General features: G+C 53.7%; 4 protein-coding genes across 4 annotated transcripts; all 4 read right to left on the reverse strand.

Annotated features, from left to right (window-relative positions):
- Positions 1-360: 360 nt before the first annotated feature.
- Positions 361-2,838, reverse strand: M406DRAFT_328499 (Sec1-like protein; the record flags this gene model as incomplete). Its single annotated transcript, XM_040920335.1, has 5 exons — positions 361-2,055; positions 2,122-2,468; positions 2,536-2,623; positions 2,709-2,746; positions 2,805-2,838. The coding sequence occupies 5 exons, from the start codon at positions 2,836-2,838 to the stop codon at positions 361-363; spliced, it is 2,202 nt and encodes a 733-aa protein (XP_040778378.1).
- A 2,760-nt stretch (positions 2,839-5,598) lies between these two features.
- On the reverse strand, positions 5,599-6,830 carry M406DRAFT_240758 (uncharacterized protein; the record flags this gene model as incomplete). The annotated part of the gene is made up of 2 exons (XM_040916134.1): positions 5,599-5,731; positions 6,229-6,830. Coding segments are annotated over 2 exons (735 nt in total), but the record flags the coding sequence as incomplete, so codon positions are not given.
- Positions 6,831-9,537: 2,707 nt separating this feature from the next.
- M406DRAFT_274945 (DUF676-domain-containing protein) lies at positions 9,538-13,211 on the reverse strand (the record flags this gene model as incomplete). The annotated part of the gene is made up of 2 exons (XM_040918241.1): positions 9,538-10,181; positions 10,212-13,211. The coding sequence occupies 2 exons, from the start codon at positions 13,209-13,211 to the stop codon at positions 9,759-9,761; spliced, it is 3,423 nt and encodes a 1,140-aa protein (XP_040778380.1). The 3' UTR covers positions 9,538-9,758.
- Positions 13,212-14,241: 1,030 nt separating this feature from the next.
- M406DRAFT_251725 (uncharacterized protein) lies at positions 14,242-15,412 on the reverse strand (the record flags this gene model as incomplete). The annotated part of the gene is made up of 2 exons (XM_040916780.1): positions 14,242-15,088; positions 15,249-15,412. 2 exons carry the CDS (start codon positions 15,410-15,412, stop codon positions 14,242-14,244), a joined length of 1,011 nt encoding a protein of 336 aa, XP_040778381.1.
- Between the last annotated feature and the right edge of the window lie 6 nt (positions 15,413-15,418).

Here is a 15,418-nt window from a genome sequence, read left to right on the forward strand (position 1 = left end):
ATGCACAATCGTTATAGGAGATTTTCAGAAGTGACAGTACAGTATCTACAGTAAGGCGTCTGTCTGCCTCTCTTTCTCTCTCTTTCGTGTTCTCCCCTCAAGAAACGCCATGCTGATAATGCTTGGTCGATGCCGTTGTTGCTTCGAAAGGAGACATAATCCCAAGAGAAGGAGAAGAACACCCACCTACCCATCCACCCTATCCACCTAAAATCCAAATTCCCCATCCAAAAGCCACAGCCTAACGTCCGATCTATGTCCAACTCCCCTCCCATCATCTCCTTGAGGCCGCTCTCCAGTGAACAACAACAATGATTACAGGACGAAGCTGCTTCGACAGATCCACGCATCTCAGAATCTCTATTTCTTGATGCCAAAAATGTTGCGCTTCTTCTTCTTCTCCTTCTCCAGCTTGTTGCTGTCGGAGCTCGCCGTCGGCGAGTGGTAGCTGGCACTACTCGCCCCGCCGTTGGCCGGCGGCGGAACGGGCGAGGGACGGGGCGGTGCGCTGGCTATGGACATGGCTGACATCTGTTGTGTCGGCGCCATCATAGGCCCTGGTCGTCCAGGAAGGCCTCCCCGTGGACCCGGAGGCAGACCGCCACCAGGCCCTCCCTTAGGGGGCGGTGCCGGCGCGCCTTGGGAGTACATCACAGGAGGTGGCGTGGGTCGCTCGGGTTCCGTCACCCACTTGGGAAGCCCTGGTTTGCGGAGCATCGGCAGGTCCAGCCTGTTCCTGTCGAGGTCGAGGTCTTGGACCTGGCGAAGGAACAACTTGGGCGAGACCATGTGGCTGGTGATCAGAAAGACCTCGCGGTTGTGTTTCTCCGCGACCTCATAGCATGCCCTGGATTCGGAAAAGGTCGCACCACCCGCCATGAAGACGATGAGTCGCTGGCGGTTGTCCTGCCGTCGCGTAGCTCCGGCACCGGTGCGACTCGCCCAGCTCGGCTTGGCGGCCCGTAGCGAGCTCTGAACCTGTCCTACCTCCATGGCCTCCTGGTCCTCTTGCTTCGTGTACGGGAATACGTCGTGCTGTAGCCTGCCTTCGCAGAAGTATTCCAGCATGTGCTTCACGTTTGGATGATACCGAACCAGGCCATACTCTTCGTTTAGTTCTTGTTTGGTGTCGACAGGAAACAAGGGCTCTGGCGCTTTTCTTTCGTCCTTGAGGGGTGCAAGTATCCGAGCTCCGAGGAGCTGTAGGTTATGAATGATATCCAGCTTCTCGCTCTTCGGCTCGCCCCCATAAAGCTGCGCGTGAGCCAAAAGCCTCTTGATGTCCTCCTCGACCACACCGTACCGGTAAATCAACCATGCGATGATCAGTCGCTCCCTGTCGATGGGCAGGACAGATTCGTCATCGAGCAGCCTCACAATTGTTGGTAAGAGGTTCTTTGCTTTGCGAAGATCCTCGTCCAGCCCGGTTGCCAACGACTGCTCGACCGACTGGATTTCTGGAAGTTTGCGTGCCTGGAACGCATTCATGCAGTCCTCGGCCATGGCCAGGTGCAGGGTGTAAGCGTCCTTCAACTGCTGGTATTTCGGCATGTTGGCCAACATGTCCTTGATCATGTTTAAGTTGGCCGGGTTTCCGTCGTCTGTGGCACCTGGGTTTTCGGCTACAAATTTCTGAAATTTTGACATGAGCGTGTCAATTGTGTCTTTCATGTGCCGATGCCTGTTCTCCACCCATGTCTCGTCCTTCTCCTGCAGCTCCATGTCCTGCTCTTCTTCTCCGTCGTTGATCTTGATGCGGTACGTCACCTTCTCCCCCTCCTTGATGGGCAGAAGGTCGTGCGCCATGGCCTGGTAAGTGAACTCGTGTAGCAAAGGTGCCATCAAGTCCATAGACCTGTCCGTTATGAAGAGGACGCTCTGTGGCCGCGACGACGGTGGCGGGTATTCCTGGTGTCTCCGCGCATAGTTGTCAAGCTCTTGCTGGAGGAGGTTGGCAAAGTGGTAGCAGAGAACCTGTGCGTCGTGTAGGGCTGCATTGGGCCTGTAGTACCGAATCTTGGGGTACTCGCCCAGGGACACGCAGACATCCGTGATCTGTGGTACGTACAGAGTTAGCTTCAATTTCGACTAGGAGATGGGATCGAGGGGGGTCCTCATCACCTTGCGGGCCAGCGTTTCCATATGTTCCTTGACCAGATCGTTGCATTTCGGGTTGTACAGCGTGGGAAAGCTGTATGGGTCGCGGAAGGTGATCAAGTGCGACTCTCGGGGAAAGAAGTCAATGTTGAGCTCGTGTTCGCCAGCGATCGACCTGCTTGCGCGGCTTGAGGCGATGCGGTCTCGCAGTCGTCGACTCAGAGTGTTGATCCATAACAGGTGGGCCCGCTGGTACCGTTGTTTTTCGAGGTCCGCCACAAGTGTCTCAACAATGTGTTGTTGCGGGGAGAGCAGGTATATAGCCGACATGCCAGGATTTGCGTCTCTCTTCTCCTCAAGACGCTCAATATCTATTCCATGTATGTGAGTGTTGGGAACTTGAGTATGAAACGGGGCCGGCCAGCAACTAGCACATACTAGCGATGTTGATGTTGAGGATGTCATCTTCCTTGACAGTGTTGTCCAGAAGCCTCTTGGACTCTGTGTCGGTCACAAGGATCATCCACTAAGGAGCAATAGAGAACATTAGCTACTTGAAACCCTGGCCCTTCTCCCGTGGTCTGGGGACATGGTTTGTTTCTTCTCCTTACCTCGCCATTGGTTACCTCCTTGATTTTGGAGATGATGACTGGCAATGTTGGAATCAGCAGCTGTTCTTGAAGATAGAGCTTATTCGCAGTGCTCACTGTCTTCTTGTATCTGGAAAGCAGAGACCCCCATCTTGGCGACTAAATGTCACAGGTGAAGAAAGAAGGGGGCGCTCAATGTGTCTGGGAATCCAGGCCAATGTCGACACCACAGGGCTTTGTTTGTATATAAGAGAGGGCAAAGTCGACTACTCTCTTCTGTTGGCCACCTGGCCAAGCAGTGTTTCTGGAGGTGTGTGTTCTCGTAACGGAAGATAGGTATCGGTATTGAGATCGGTATCGAAATCGAAGCAGTAGTAGGTCAGGTAGAAACAAATGTCGGGGAGCGCCTCTTCTGGGAAAGGGTGAAGATGTCGTCAGACTCTGTGGCCCCTGAGATAGAAGCAGGAAAGTTTATGGAGTCCTAGAGCAAATGTCAGTGCCAAGGAGTCCAGGGAGCGCACAGGTCATGGGCTGTATTGCGCACTTGAGCAGCCAAAAAAATACATACAGTTCAACGGAGCAGGTGTTGGAGAGTGCTCAAGAAAGGCTGCTGAGGCCAGAGGGGAGAGGTAGATGGCAGATGGCAGATGCGACAAGGACACTGGGGGAACTGCATGACGATGCCCCACCAGGGACGGATTGAAGGGGGGAAGGTCGGTGCCCAGTGCCCACCCTCGCCCAGCATGCCCAAGCTACAGGGGTAATCAAGCGTGTCAAGCCCCCCAGACCCCCCAAGTCCCGAGACCCGGCGGCTGGCAGTGGGGACTCCACTTCCCAGCAGTGCGGGAGCTGCACTCTACCCGAGCCGCAGGAACTTAAAAAACAGGGAAAAGGCCATGGGCTCCCTGCTCACCACAATGTAGCCAACACCACATTATATAAGCACAAGTCTTTGGACGACTTCACCTCCTCTACTCTGCTTCGTCTCGACTTTCATCCTGCTTCAGGCCCTCCTGAGAATCATGCTTTATGCCAGAGCCTCAAATTAGCCAGCCAGTACGGAGGGTTAGATAGAGGAGGCCAGCTGACTATCTTGAATGCCAATATTCAACCAGTCTTTGAGGTTTGAGAATCACAGTACACCAGTTCCCCAATATACATGCCTTCAATGGCATGTACTCACGCTTAACCAGCATCTATATTCAACGTGTGACAAAGTCAGATCCACCAGAAGTCTGGATCATCCAATTTCTCTCTGCAACAGTTTAAGCATAGCACAGGAGTCAGACTTCGCCCACAATCAATCTTTTCATGCATAACAGTGTCTTCTTCTTTGACAACACCAATTGACTACTGCGAGCCCGAACCCGTATTATGTAAGTCTATAAGACGCGCTGCATGCTCCTTTAAGTACATACATACCTATTTTGATTTCCCGAAGATCTACATGTAACCCATCATAGCCCTCCCCCGCTCCCCTCCCTTTTCTCAATACAGCCTTCTTTATCCGGTTATAATTATAATACTTCGAATAGAACCTTGGAACAGCACCACGCCCTTGGGAATTTGTCAGCACATATGATAACCCAAACGTACAGACCGTCCGTGGGTGACAAGTTTCACCGAACGACTATGATGTTTTTCATGACTGTTTTTATCTGTCGCTGAGTAAATTATAGCAACTATGCATAATTTGCGCTCGATTTCAACTTCAATGTTCACAGTCATACTTGAATGGATGGACGCATACGAGCCATGCCGATTTTGGCATCACTAACGCCTATTTCGACGACTAATCATGAAGATGACACTACATCGTCAGGGCTTAACGGAGATGTCTCGAATGGTACCTAATTGTTCTGAGTGTAACACTATTGAGAGAACTTACGCTCTTGAGACCCCTATCTCAGTACCATAATGATTCCTGATAGATAAAAAATTCACCAACACAGCCCACATACGTGACACGCGTTCAGGCTTCTGCCTTCGGAGGGGGCGGCATGTCCTTTATGGTGAAGGGCGCGAGCTTGGTAGTGGTGGCGGCGATATATGCAATGCAACCACATACATAGACCTAAAAGTGAGATAGGTGGGGCTACCTGACACATGCATACGTCTATGATACATTCTGGGTCCATTCACATCTTTTCACGTTTTTACACAGTTGTAGTCCCTTCGAGTCGTATCGAAAAGAGGAGAATGTAATGGAACAACATGGTCGAGCTATGTGGATGTGAAAAGAAGTATACAGACGGGTACATATGTGATACATTGACGGGACTTGATGCGCTAGTATGACCAGCATAGCGCATTTCTTCTTTTTGCTCTTTCTTTCTTTCTTTCTTTCCTTCCTTTTTTTCCTTTCACTTCCATCGAAGTCGCTGTGCCTTAATCAGCGAAGCCGACTTGCGAGTAGCGCATCCACAAGCCGTACCAATGCCTCAAACAACGAGCCCGGGGTAGCCCATTTGGTGATCTTGGGCACCAGCACCGAGGCCAAGGTGTCCAGCTCAGGCGCGAAGGGCCGGAGGTGAGGGGATCGAGAAGCCATCAGCAGCACCACGAAACATGCCACGCTGGCCTGAGCGACAGACCAGAGGTAGGGGTTTCGCTTGTCGAGGAGCTCGACCGCGTTGCGAATGTAGGTCTCGCTCGACTGGATGCAGACGGTGCACTTCTCCATGATCACTCGTGGCATCGCGTAGGGGGAGTGCTGGGGTGTCGGCGATCCGGATGATGAGGCCTGCGGGTTAGGCGATGCCTGGAGGGCTGGTTGTAGGGCGACGTAGAGGATAAACGGCCTGTGTATAAGATGGCGAGCGTACAATGCTCGCAGATTGAGTCTCCGCCTCTTGTCGTTCGATATAGGATCCACTGTCAACGGCGGCTGGACTGGGATGGTGCTGTAGTATTGCTCTAGTTGTCTGTTCAGTTCCGAGCTTAAGGTGATGAGCTGGTTGAGACTTGTATTGTTCGGCACCGGGCCGAGCTCTGCGAGAAGGGTGATATCAACATTATCCGGGGAGTAGAGGGATCCGATGATTCTGTTTACTAGGCGCAAGATGGCCATCTCTGCTGTCCAATATATGAGGTTCTCGGAATCGCTGATATCAGTGTTTCGAGGAAGCCGCATCTTGTCACCAAACGGCTCAAGACCGGTCCTTGTCACGTCAAACTCGGCTGCAGAGTCACTGCAATCGATGTGTTAGTAGAGAAGACAATAAAGCATATTCGAACTTGATTGTGTACAATGCTAGGAGCATGAGGCCAAGAGGAGGGGAAACTTGTCAGATAGGAAGGGACATTGTCAGTCAGGATAGGGAGGTAAGAGAGATGACTTGTATGTCAGGGCGTAGGGGTTCCCAATGGAAAATGATGGAGGTGCACAAGGGCTCGGCTTACCAGTCCTTGATGAAACAACACCAGAATAATCGGGTATGGTCTTCGTCAAATTGTAAGGTGTCACCAGAGTTTGATCGGCTTCAAGAATAAACTCGTATTAGCTTGATGTAAGACGCGAGGGGAGGGGGAGAACACCTACTTGTTGATCCTTTCCAGTAGTTTCTGCCCAGCATTATGGATCATCTTCCAGGCATGTAAAGGTCGCCCGAGATAACAAAAATATACACCTGCCAGAACCAGAGCCTGACAGGTATGCAGGTTTGCAGTGAACCCCCATACTGATTTTGATAAGGTGATCCTCAGAGCGATAGCAAAGTAGCTGAGACCCAGATCCTGGTTCGGGTCAGTGGATGACGACTCTGGTACGGCGGCCACGCCAGAGTTGGATGCGATACAACCAAGAGCCCATACAGACAGGCATATGGCTGTATCAATATCCTGCGAGGGTCCGTTGCGGAGCACTTCGTCCTGCAGCCTCTCGTAATTATCTCTGCCCAGAAGGGGAAGATGAGCCGCGACATGCTCGAAGTAGGCGTCAGCAAGCCCTCGGAGTCGGTCCGGCTCGAGAGCTGGCCAGTCGATCTGACCTGACTGGGTGATGTCCAGGGGCGGTGGAAGAGCGGTGTCCTGCTCGAGCTCGTAAAAGTACGACTTGGGTAGGTCTCCGAGAACAGATCGGATAGGTGGGATGGATAGAAGCCAGGTCAGGGTCGCTGAGTGGCCAGTGGGGATAAGGAATTGTGTTTCAAGACCAGAGTCCCCCCCTTCGGTCGACCGATTGGACGCAGAGGCTGGCGAGGCCGCAGACGCTCGTGGGGAAGAGCGGAAAGACGGCCATGAAACAGCTGAGGGGCTCGTCAAGGCCTCGCTCAGCTTGTGTCCCTGCTCCTCTAGCAGCCTGTCCTTGCGATGTCAGCTAAAGCCCACCTTTCTAAAGCGGGAAAGTCAAAACAAGAAGTCGGTGTAGATGAGATTGGTACGGAACCAGGGGCAGCAGATACGACCCTGCATCTACCTCGTGTCCGTGAGAGTGATGAGGACTCACGCTTCGATCCGGCTTAGGCGCTCAGCCACTGCACCCTGAGAAGAAGACGAAGGTTCGATGCTGTGAAGATACGATGGTCAGCAGTGGTGGCGAAGGAGGGTGGCGAGCTTTTGGTGGGGAGAGGGGGGGGGAGGGAGGAAGCTCGTGGTAGATGATGGAAGGTGGATATGCGACAGCAGCATACCGATCTGTAGGCAGCTCCTTGTACACGCAGTCGGCCTGAGCATCTCGACAGGTCGAACACGGCTGCCTTCCATCACAACGCCGTTTTCTATGTCTGCAAAAGTCGCAGGCCAGCAGGGCACCTTGGAGGGGACGTCAGTAAGGAACCAGGGCATAAAAGGTAAGAGGAAGAAAGGGCGTGTTTAATACTCACGTTTCCTCGTGTAGTTCATATCGTAAGATCTGGCAGGGGGACCGTCTTGATTTTGGGAAGACCAGGACGGGATGACAGGTGATAATATCGTCGTATGACCACTGTGGAGGAGGTGTGCCAGAAGCTGGGCTTATATAAGGTAAGATGGTGTATGAGAGGAGGTTCTCGATCACTCTCTCACTCTCTATCTCTCTCACTCACACACTCATACGCGAATGGTGTCGAGGGTACGTTGCGCCGCCCTGCCTCTTCCTCCTCCTCAATGGCTGTGAGGCCAGGGTGGGATTTGTCGATGCCCATGACTGCATAAGTGGTGTCGATGTTCTTGGACGTTCTGCAGCATTGATGTATGCTGAGGTATTTTCGAGTTCCTTGGGCCTTCGGTCCCATACTTGTGTAAGTATGCAAGTAAGTACATTGTATCGTTTGAGTCACCTTGATTCATGCTGACCTCGTCGCTGTTCCGGAGGCTTGTCGCGGCTTCCTCACGAGGCGACCACAAGCTTCGGGAATCCCCGAGCTAGAAAGCACTATAGCACTACTACTACCCACTGTATGTCCCATAGGGTCTGTTAGCGTTAGTGGTTTGTCGCCCCCTGTAACTTTGACGTACCCCCCTGTGGCCCCCACCGGATGTTCTGCTTAGATATCACCTACTTAATCTTCAGCTCCTAAGCCCTACCGTATAAGCCCTACAACGTTTCCTATCCTCTGCATCGTCCATGTATCCATCCACCCACGTGCATAGTACTTCCAGCAGTACATCTTCACCATCTAGGGTCAGATCAACACACCACCAACTTCGATTCCAAACAATACAACCCATATTCAGTGATAGGAGCCTTAAGCCACGGATCATCCGGCGTCTGTTTCTGGGCCCTGATCCAAACAATCTGCACATTGTTTCCCCAGCTGACTGGTAGTCTCTCGGGGGAACTGACGCATTTGGTATATACAGGATGGCGACGGTTCAGGGTGAAAGCCCCGCAATTTCCACGTCTTCGTTGTCCCTGCCGGCATTGACAGAAACGCAGAAGGGTCGTCGCCACCGCTCACACCACAGTTGCATCACGACCAGTAAGAATCCGCTTCAGAACCGGTCAGCTGCCTCCTCGACGATTTCACGAACGCGAGACCGGGGCGGCTAACACTCTTCAAGTATAGAGATAAATAGCTAGCCCCAAGCCGGATGGGCCAGTGCCCATACTCTCGGGTCGGGTTCGCCCCCATGTGCGCATCTAATCTAGACAGAAGGCCCTAGATTGGCAAAACATGTGTGGTACTTCAGGTATGCATACATACATACATACACATTAACTTTTTTTCTTTTTTCTTTTTCTTCAACACAAGGCAGTGCCGCCACACATTCACTACACAATGAAAGTATTTTGGAATGTTAGGGCAGCACCGCGGAGCGTCTCCCCCTCCGCAGTTCGTGGGATATACAAGAAACCATTGAGTCTATGCAGCTCGCATGAAGAGAGAGAGAAGAGAAGAAGAAGGAAAAACCTGCATGTCACGTTCTGCTGTGCAAGGTAGTCGATGTATGATACTGCAGGTTGGACATGCTTGTTTTGGGCAAGATCCAAGATGTTTTGTTTGAAGATCAAACTCGCATGCATAGTGTGTCCCGGCGCTCCGGACGGAAAGGGCGGTGCCACCACACCTTGTCTTAGATCCCTTCCAGGCCGGGCGTGGGAGCAGCGCGAGGCCGACAGGGACCCCCCCCAAAAAAGGCACGTCATACAGCATGACTACAAGTGCCGTGAGTGGTAAGCAAGTAGAACCGCACCCAATTTTCGTTACACATCCAATATCGGTAATACGGAATAACGTGTGCAGCTTTCAACACTATGAAATCCGCAAAGTCTTCGTCCGTGTAGCTCCGAGGTGGACGGCCATCCTCTCGCGGCACAATATATAATCATTTTTTGTATTCACTTCTCCACGGCTGACTAAAAAAAAATCAACTCTTTTTTTTTTCCATATCACATGCAAGAGATCACATGTAAATTCTTTGTAAAATTGGGATTGGTAACTGTATTCGTTTATCCGATTTATCAAATGTATAGTGCATTTCTGGATGTCAGTGCTCGTTTATAATGACCAATACCACGCCATGCTGAATATGCAACCCGCCCCTCCACACCCCCTTGAAATGCAATGCAATACCACGCAACATTTCCGTCCTACCACATGCCCACCACCAGAGCCACTACAATACATGCTTGCTCGAGTGCATTATGAATCAATCTACATCGTCCGGCTGAGTAATTGCAGCGTCCGGAGTGCCCGACACATGACCGGAAGACGTCAATGGCTGGGAGAGCGATGCTGCCGTCGCCGCGGCCTGACCTTCCTCCTGCTTGTCGCCTGGTGACTTGCTCCGCCTCTTCTTCGTTGCACCCTTTCCAACAATTTTCTCTGTCCAGTACGCACCGCTCAGAGGGCTCGTGCTGCGTTCGGGGACCTTCTTCCCTTCGTCGCCACCGATCGAAGCCAACACGTCCGTATCGCTCTCGTCTGCGCTGTCCGCCCAATCGCGATCACTCCAGCACATGCTGTCGGGCCTGTCGGGGGCTCGGCCAGGCGAAGGCAGGGCCACGTCCGGCCTGCCATATGGGTTGGAAGGGAGGTCAGGGACACTGTCCGCGGCCTCGCGATCCTCACTCTCCGTGCGCCGGTGCTCATGGAGTTTCACCGCCTGCGTGTGCGACTTCAGCTCGCCTTGTATCTGGCTCGGAGCGGCCGGGTTGGCGTCACTGCGATCCGTCGTTTCGCTGCCGTGCTTGTCTGGTGCTTCATCGGCCGCCTTGGCTCTCTCGGTACCCTGCTCGTCCTCGTCACGCCGGCGAGCCACTGCGGAGTCGCTGAAGTGTGCATCGACAAGATGCTTCACCACCGGCCACCCGAAGGCATTTGCAAACATGCGGCGGCAGATCATATTGTTGTGCGCGTCGGGCTCCAATTTGACCAGGACCTTGCGCCAGGACAGGTCACGATGGTAGGCGCGAGCAATCTTCTCTTCCACCTTCATGTTCGATCCGTCAACAACCTCATCAGGTTCCTTGTCTGGATTTGTGTTGGCGGTGTCGTCGTAGTCCTTGGTGGAAGCCATGGAGTCTTGATGAGAGGGGGGAGGACCAGGATGCGGCGAGGAACCGCTGCTCTCAGCACGGATGCTAGACGAAGACCCCAATCTTTTAAATGTCGTCCTACGCGTAGCTAAAGAGCCCGTGGGCCGCTTCTTCAGAGGCGGCGGTGGAATGTCTTGCGGGTGGTAGACGCGGTCGTGGAAAATAGTTCTTGGCCGCGACTCTGGATCAATCAGATACTCGACCGACGGCAGCTTTGGGTTGAGCAGATCTCCTGCAGACTCAAAGAAACTTGTCGTCGGAGGCGCCGAGACACCACTGTCGGAGTCCTCACCCAGCTCATGGCCAGAGGTGACCTTCGACTTCTGTGGTGGTTGTGAGGTTTCTGACTCATTGGCGTCGAGGGGCAAGGTCTGGCTGCGCTGGTAGATCTTCTGTTGCTTCGCAGAAGGTGGCGGAGCAGGTTTCGGGGAGGTAGGATCAGTGTTTGGTTTGAAGAATGAGAAGAAGCCCGAGAAAGGGTTGTTGTTAGTGGTAGCTGTATTTTGCGGATAAGAGGGGTCATCGTCCCCAATAGGACTCGTTACGGGTCTCAGGCTCGCTCTGTCATCTTCCATAACTGCGTCCGTGGGCGGTTGAGGAACAGCATGAACGTCGCCTCCGTCCACAGGCGTGGTCGTGCCTGTAGAGGGATTTTTGTTCTCGCTGTCGGTTTTCGGGGTCCACGGTCCGTTCCGTGGAGAGGTCACATTTGTGCCAGTGAGCTCAGCCCACCCGAACCCGACCACGGTCTCGACAAGGCCAGCCTCACGACGTGCCTTGTCGACGCGGCCCAGGCCCTGCCAGTCGAGGAACAGCAGACAGCTAGTTCGCAGCGGTACGATTCCGTCATTCACAACGTTGGAGTACACCGTCCTGTTCCGAAACTTTTTCAGGGCCACGTGAGCCGGACCAGTGGGGAGTATGCGAAGCAGCGGCTTCGACTCTGGTTGTGGCTCCCCCATGACCTTCTTGTGTGCATTTTCGCCGAGATTGCTGACAATCGCGCCCCAGCCGTTCCTAGCGATTGTTGGTGCTCTCCAGGTCAAGCCCAGGTCCTGTCCTGTCCTGCCGACGAGACCAAAATCGAGGGCAAACTTGACATACATTGGGTTCTCGTGATTGAGGCCCAAGAAAGGGGAGGCGAGTGCGATGAAGTTGATTGGCTTGATCAAGTCGAAGAAGTGTGGCGAGTGTTTCTGGATATAGGCAACGGCGTAGGTTTGCACAAGACCACCCAGCGAGTGCCCAATAAAGCTGATGCTAGCGATTCGATATGCGCGCGACTCGCTGGCCGTAGCCTTGTGAATTGTGCTGTGCTTGTGAGATGGGTTTCCGGCTGCATCCTTTTGAACAGCTGCCTCACCCTTGAGAGCATGGGAGAGCACTTCTTGGGCTGCCTTTCCAGCTGGCAGGAATGGTTGGTCTGGATACGTAAGAGACAAAACGTATCTAGCCAGCCGCTTGCCGAGATACTTGATGCCCCTCTCTGTGCGTGTAGCATTTCCAGAAAAGCCTCGGACGATGACTTCCCCGTCGCCCTCATCCTCATCCTCAACGTCATCGCCCTTTTCAACCGCACGGGCATGAGATGGCTCGTCTGACCCCTTAGATTCCTTATTACGACTCTCCCTCTCCTTCTTCCGCCTTGCTCTGGCGTCAATCTTGGCTTGCTTGGCGGCAGCGTCGATGCTTTCCTTCATGTAGAGCATATCTGACCCAAGGTTGCTATGCAGGCCATGGGTGAGAATAACCAGATGTATCTTCTTCTTCTTTTTGTTTGATCTCTGGTCTTCTGGCGCGGGATCTTCCGATTTCTGGGTTGTCTGCACAGCATCTGCGTCTGGGCCTGTCGCAGCGTCACTATTCTCTGCCGACTGTTCCATCCCAGGTAGCTCAGGCGTATTCCACATGCTGGCAGTGTCTTCCACCTTCAGATGAATGGCTCGCGAAAAGACACCCTTGCTCGGCGCGGCGTGCTTGCCCTCCTTGGCGCCCTTGCTCTGCTGGAAGTCGCTGACCCGACCGGGCTGAGGGACCTGGGCCTGGTTGCCAACCACTGGTATGCTTGTGGAGAGGCTCAGGGACTTCTCGTCCCTTGCCAGCAGCAGGTCGTAGTGTACGGCAGCCGAGGTCGAGAAGATGACCTGGGAGGCAACTTCTACGACCCACGACACCTTCTCCTCGTCGTGTTCTGGCCCATTCCCAAAGTATGCGCCGGAGCGCCCGGTGCCGGCGCTCTGCCTGATATGCTCGGGGACGACCAGGCGACATGTCCACGAGCCACCCGCCTTGAGCATGGGCTCGAACTCGGGCACGCCGTAGACATGGGCATCTTCGACGAAAGTCTCGTTGGGGTTGAAGGTCGCGGGCCAGGCAGCTACGGAGAGGTTGTAGGGGCCGTGGACAAAGGCGGCTCGGAGCGCGATGCCAGAGCTATTCTTGATGCGTAGGTATAAACACTCGGGGGAAGGCAGTATGCGGTCCTGTGACGGAGTGTACGTCACGGTGTAGCGCACGACCTCGCCTATCTTGAGACTGCTGCCGGTCTGGTGGAGGAGCAACATGCTGGCTAAGGGGGGGGAGGGAGGGGTGGGCTGCTCGCGCGCAAGAGAATCAAGGCCAGCCACAGGTTTTGGTTGTTGTCTGGTTGTGCCCAGCTATCCACATTGTCGAGGGGCACAGTCTCTTGGGACCAGGTTGGGAACAGATAGAATGGCACGAAGAGAAAAATGGTGGACTCGAAAATTAGGTGGGTCAAAGGTCGCGTGCACAGAGCAGAGTTGTGCCACGCCGGATCAGACCCATGTATTGATGCAGCAGTCAGTTCATCTTGTGCTATGGTTGGTTGACATTCTGAGGATTTCGGAAAGGTTGGGGTTTGAAAGAAGGCTGAAAAGGTTGTTGAGGGTTGGGAAGAGGTTACTTAAAAAGGATGGGGGTACCTTGGCGGAGAACTATATCAGATGGTGTTGACAGAATGACATGCATTGCCCCCAAAGAATCCTAGTCTGTCATCCTAATCGCGGTATGAGCTCATCGCCTGCCAGATTTGGCCCCACCTGCTGAGCTGTTCAGGGCTATGCATGCTCTATAGCAGCTCCGAATACCCCGGCACGCAGGACACCCCCCCCCCCTATTCTGGAATGTCCTGCAACGGTGTGCTAGTCGCGGATGGTAACGGCGCCGACTTTCTTCAGCAAGATGAACTCCATTCCTTTCAATATACCGTGTGTATGTATTGGATATCGATTGTACCCTGCGATAGCTATATCTCGGTAGATTTGTTATACAGACAAGTAAGACTCCCCTTTTATGTTTGTTTTTGGAAATGACGATTTACACAGTACCTCGTCTCGTTAAGTGTGATGGGGGTTAAGTGTAATGGGGGGGTGGATCGGGCCAGCGAGTGCTTGCAGAGTGAAATATCAAGTTCAACGTTATCGCATATTTTCTCTGATCCCTTCTCCTCCTGCTACTTGTCCGCCTCCTCTCTAGCAGGGGTAACATGATATTGCAGGGCCACTTGTTGGTTCCAAATGTATCGACACGTGCGCCCAGCTGCGGCTTTCTCTCTCTCTCTCTCTCTCTCTCTCCTTATCTTGTGTCCTCGGCAGCAGTGATCCTCAGCCTTGCCGCACCACGCATGACCCTCCAAGAGTTGCTCTGCTCGATGACGGCCCCGTCAAAGATGAACCACCACCTCTCAAACAACAGCTGTCCAACCTCCCAGCTCAGCGGGTCGTATGGATCTTCGCCCCAGATCCGGATGCCCTCGGCGCCGTCCTCGAGGTCGTAGGCAAACTGGACCAGCGCGGTGGGCGACTTGGCGGCCGCAGGGCGCATCTCCTCCGGTAGGGTGAAGACGGAGATGATCTTCTCGCGCACCGACGGCCATGGCAGGAAGTCGAGGAGAGGGTGGTGGGGGACCAGCAGCTGGGCTGTGGTGGGCTGCCACGTCTGTGGCAGGTGTTGCGTGGGCGACGAGGGGTCCGTGAAAGGGGAGGTCGCGTGGATGTCCCAGACGCTGGACGTGCAACCCAGTCGGCTGGCTATGCGCATGAAGGCACGGAGGAGTGTGAGCTCGATGACGGGCAAGAGGTACGTGTCCGGGAAGGAAACGTCACTCTTGGATGTGGAGGATGGCGATCCTATTAGGGATCCGAAGAGTGCCATCGGGTCAATGGTATCTATGGACTGGATGCTGGAGAGGCTTGGGGATGGCATGTCCTCCCGAAATGATGGTCGTACTGCTCCACATTCGGTTGCACTGCCAGCCAGGTCGCTGAAGTTGCCAAGCGTTGCATTGTCGTCTGGTGTACTGAAGGCGGCCGGATCCCAATTGACAGTGGTCTCGGGCTCATTCCTCCTCATAACCTCAAGAGCCTTTGCTCTTGTAGTGGCAACGGCGAGCCCAGCCTGGTCGCTTATCTGGGCTTGATGACTACCTTCGTTCGCAGCATCGAGAGAAGCCTCCTTGTCTGCTGCGAGTACGCCTGCTTCCTGTGGTGTTGTTTCTATGTTTCGCAACGATTTGGCAGTCCTACCTCCTCGTTTCCGCTCTCCTGGTACTTGCGTCAGTAACTTACAGCACAACAATGCACGCATGGGCTTCCCGCTTACGATATCGCCGCTGGGCCAATACGTTTAGAATCCGCTTCCTCTCCGCCGCATTCTCGTTGATATCTGGAACGTCCAGTGAAGGAGGCGTCTTGTGTTTTCGTTGCCTTGTCCTAGGCTTGTTGGTCGTCTGTAGTGCTGGGTCCATTTTAGG

The sequence above is a fragment of the Cryphonectria parasitica genome (genome assembly GCF_011745365.1).
Source record: "Cryphonectria parasitica EP155 unplaced genomic scaffold M406scaffold_3, whole genome shotgun sequence".
In the NCBI taxonomy this organism is placed as follows: Eukaryota; Fungi; Ascomycota; class Sordariomycetes; order Diaporthales; family Cryphonectriaceae; genus Cryphonectria; species Cryphonectria parasitica.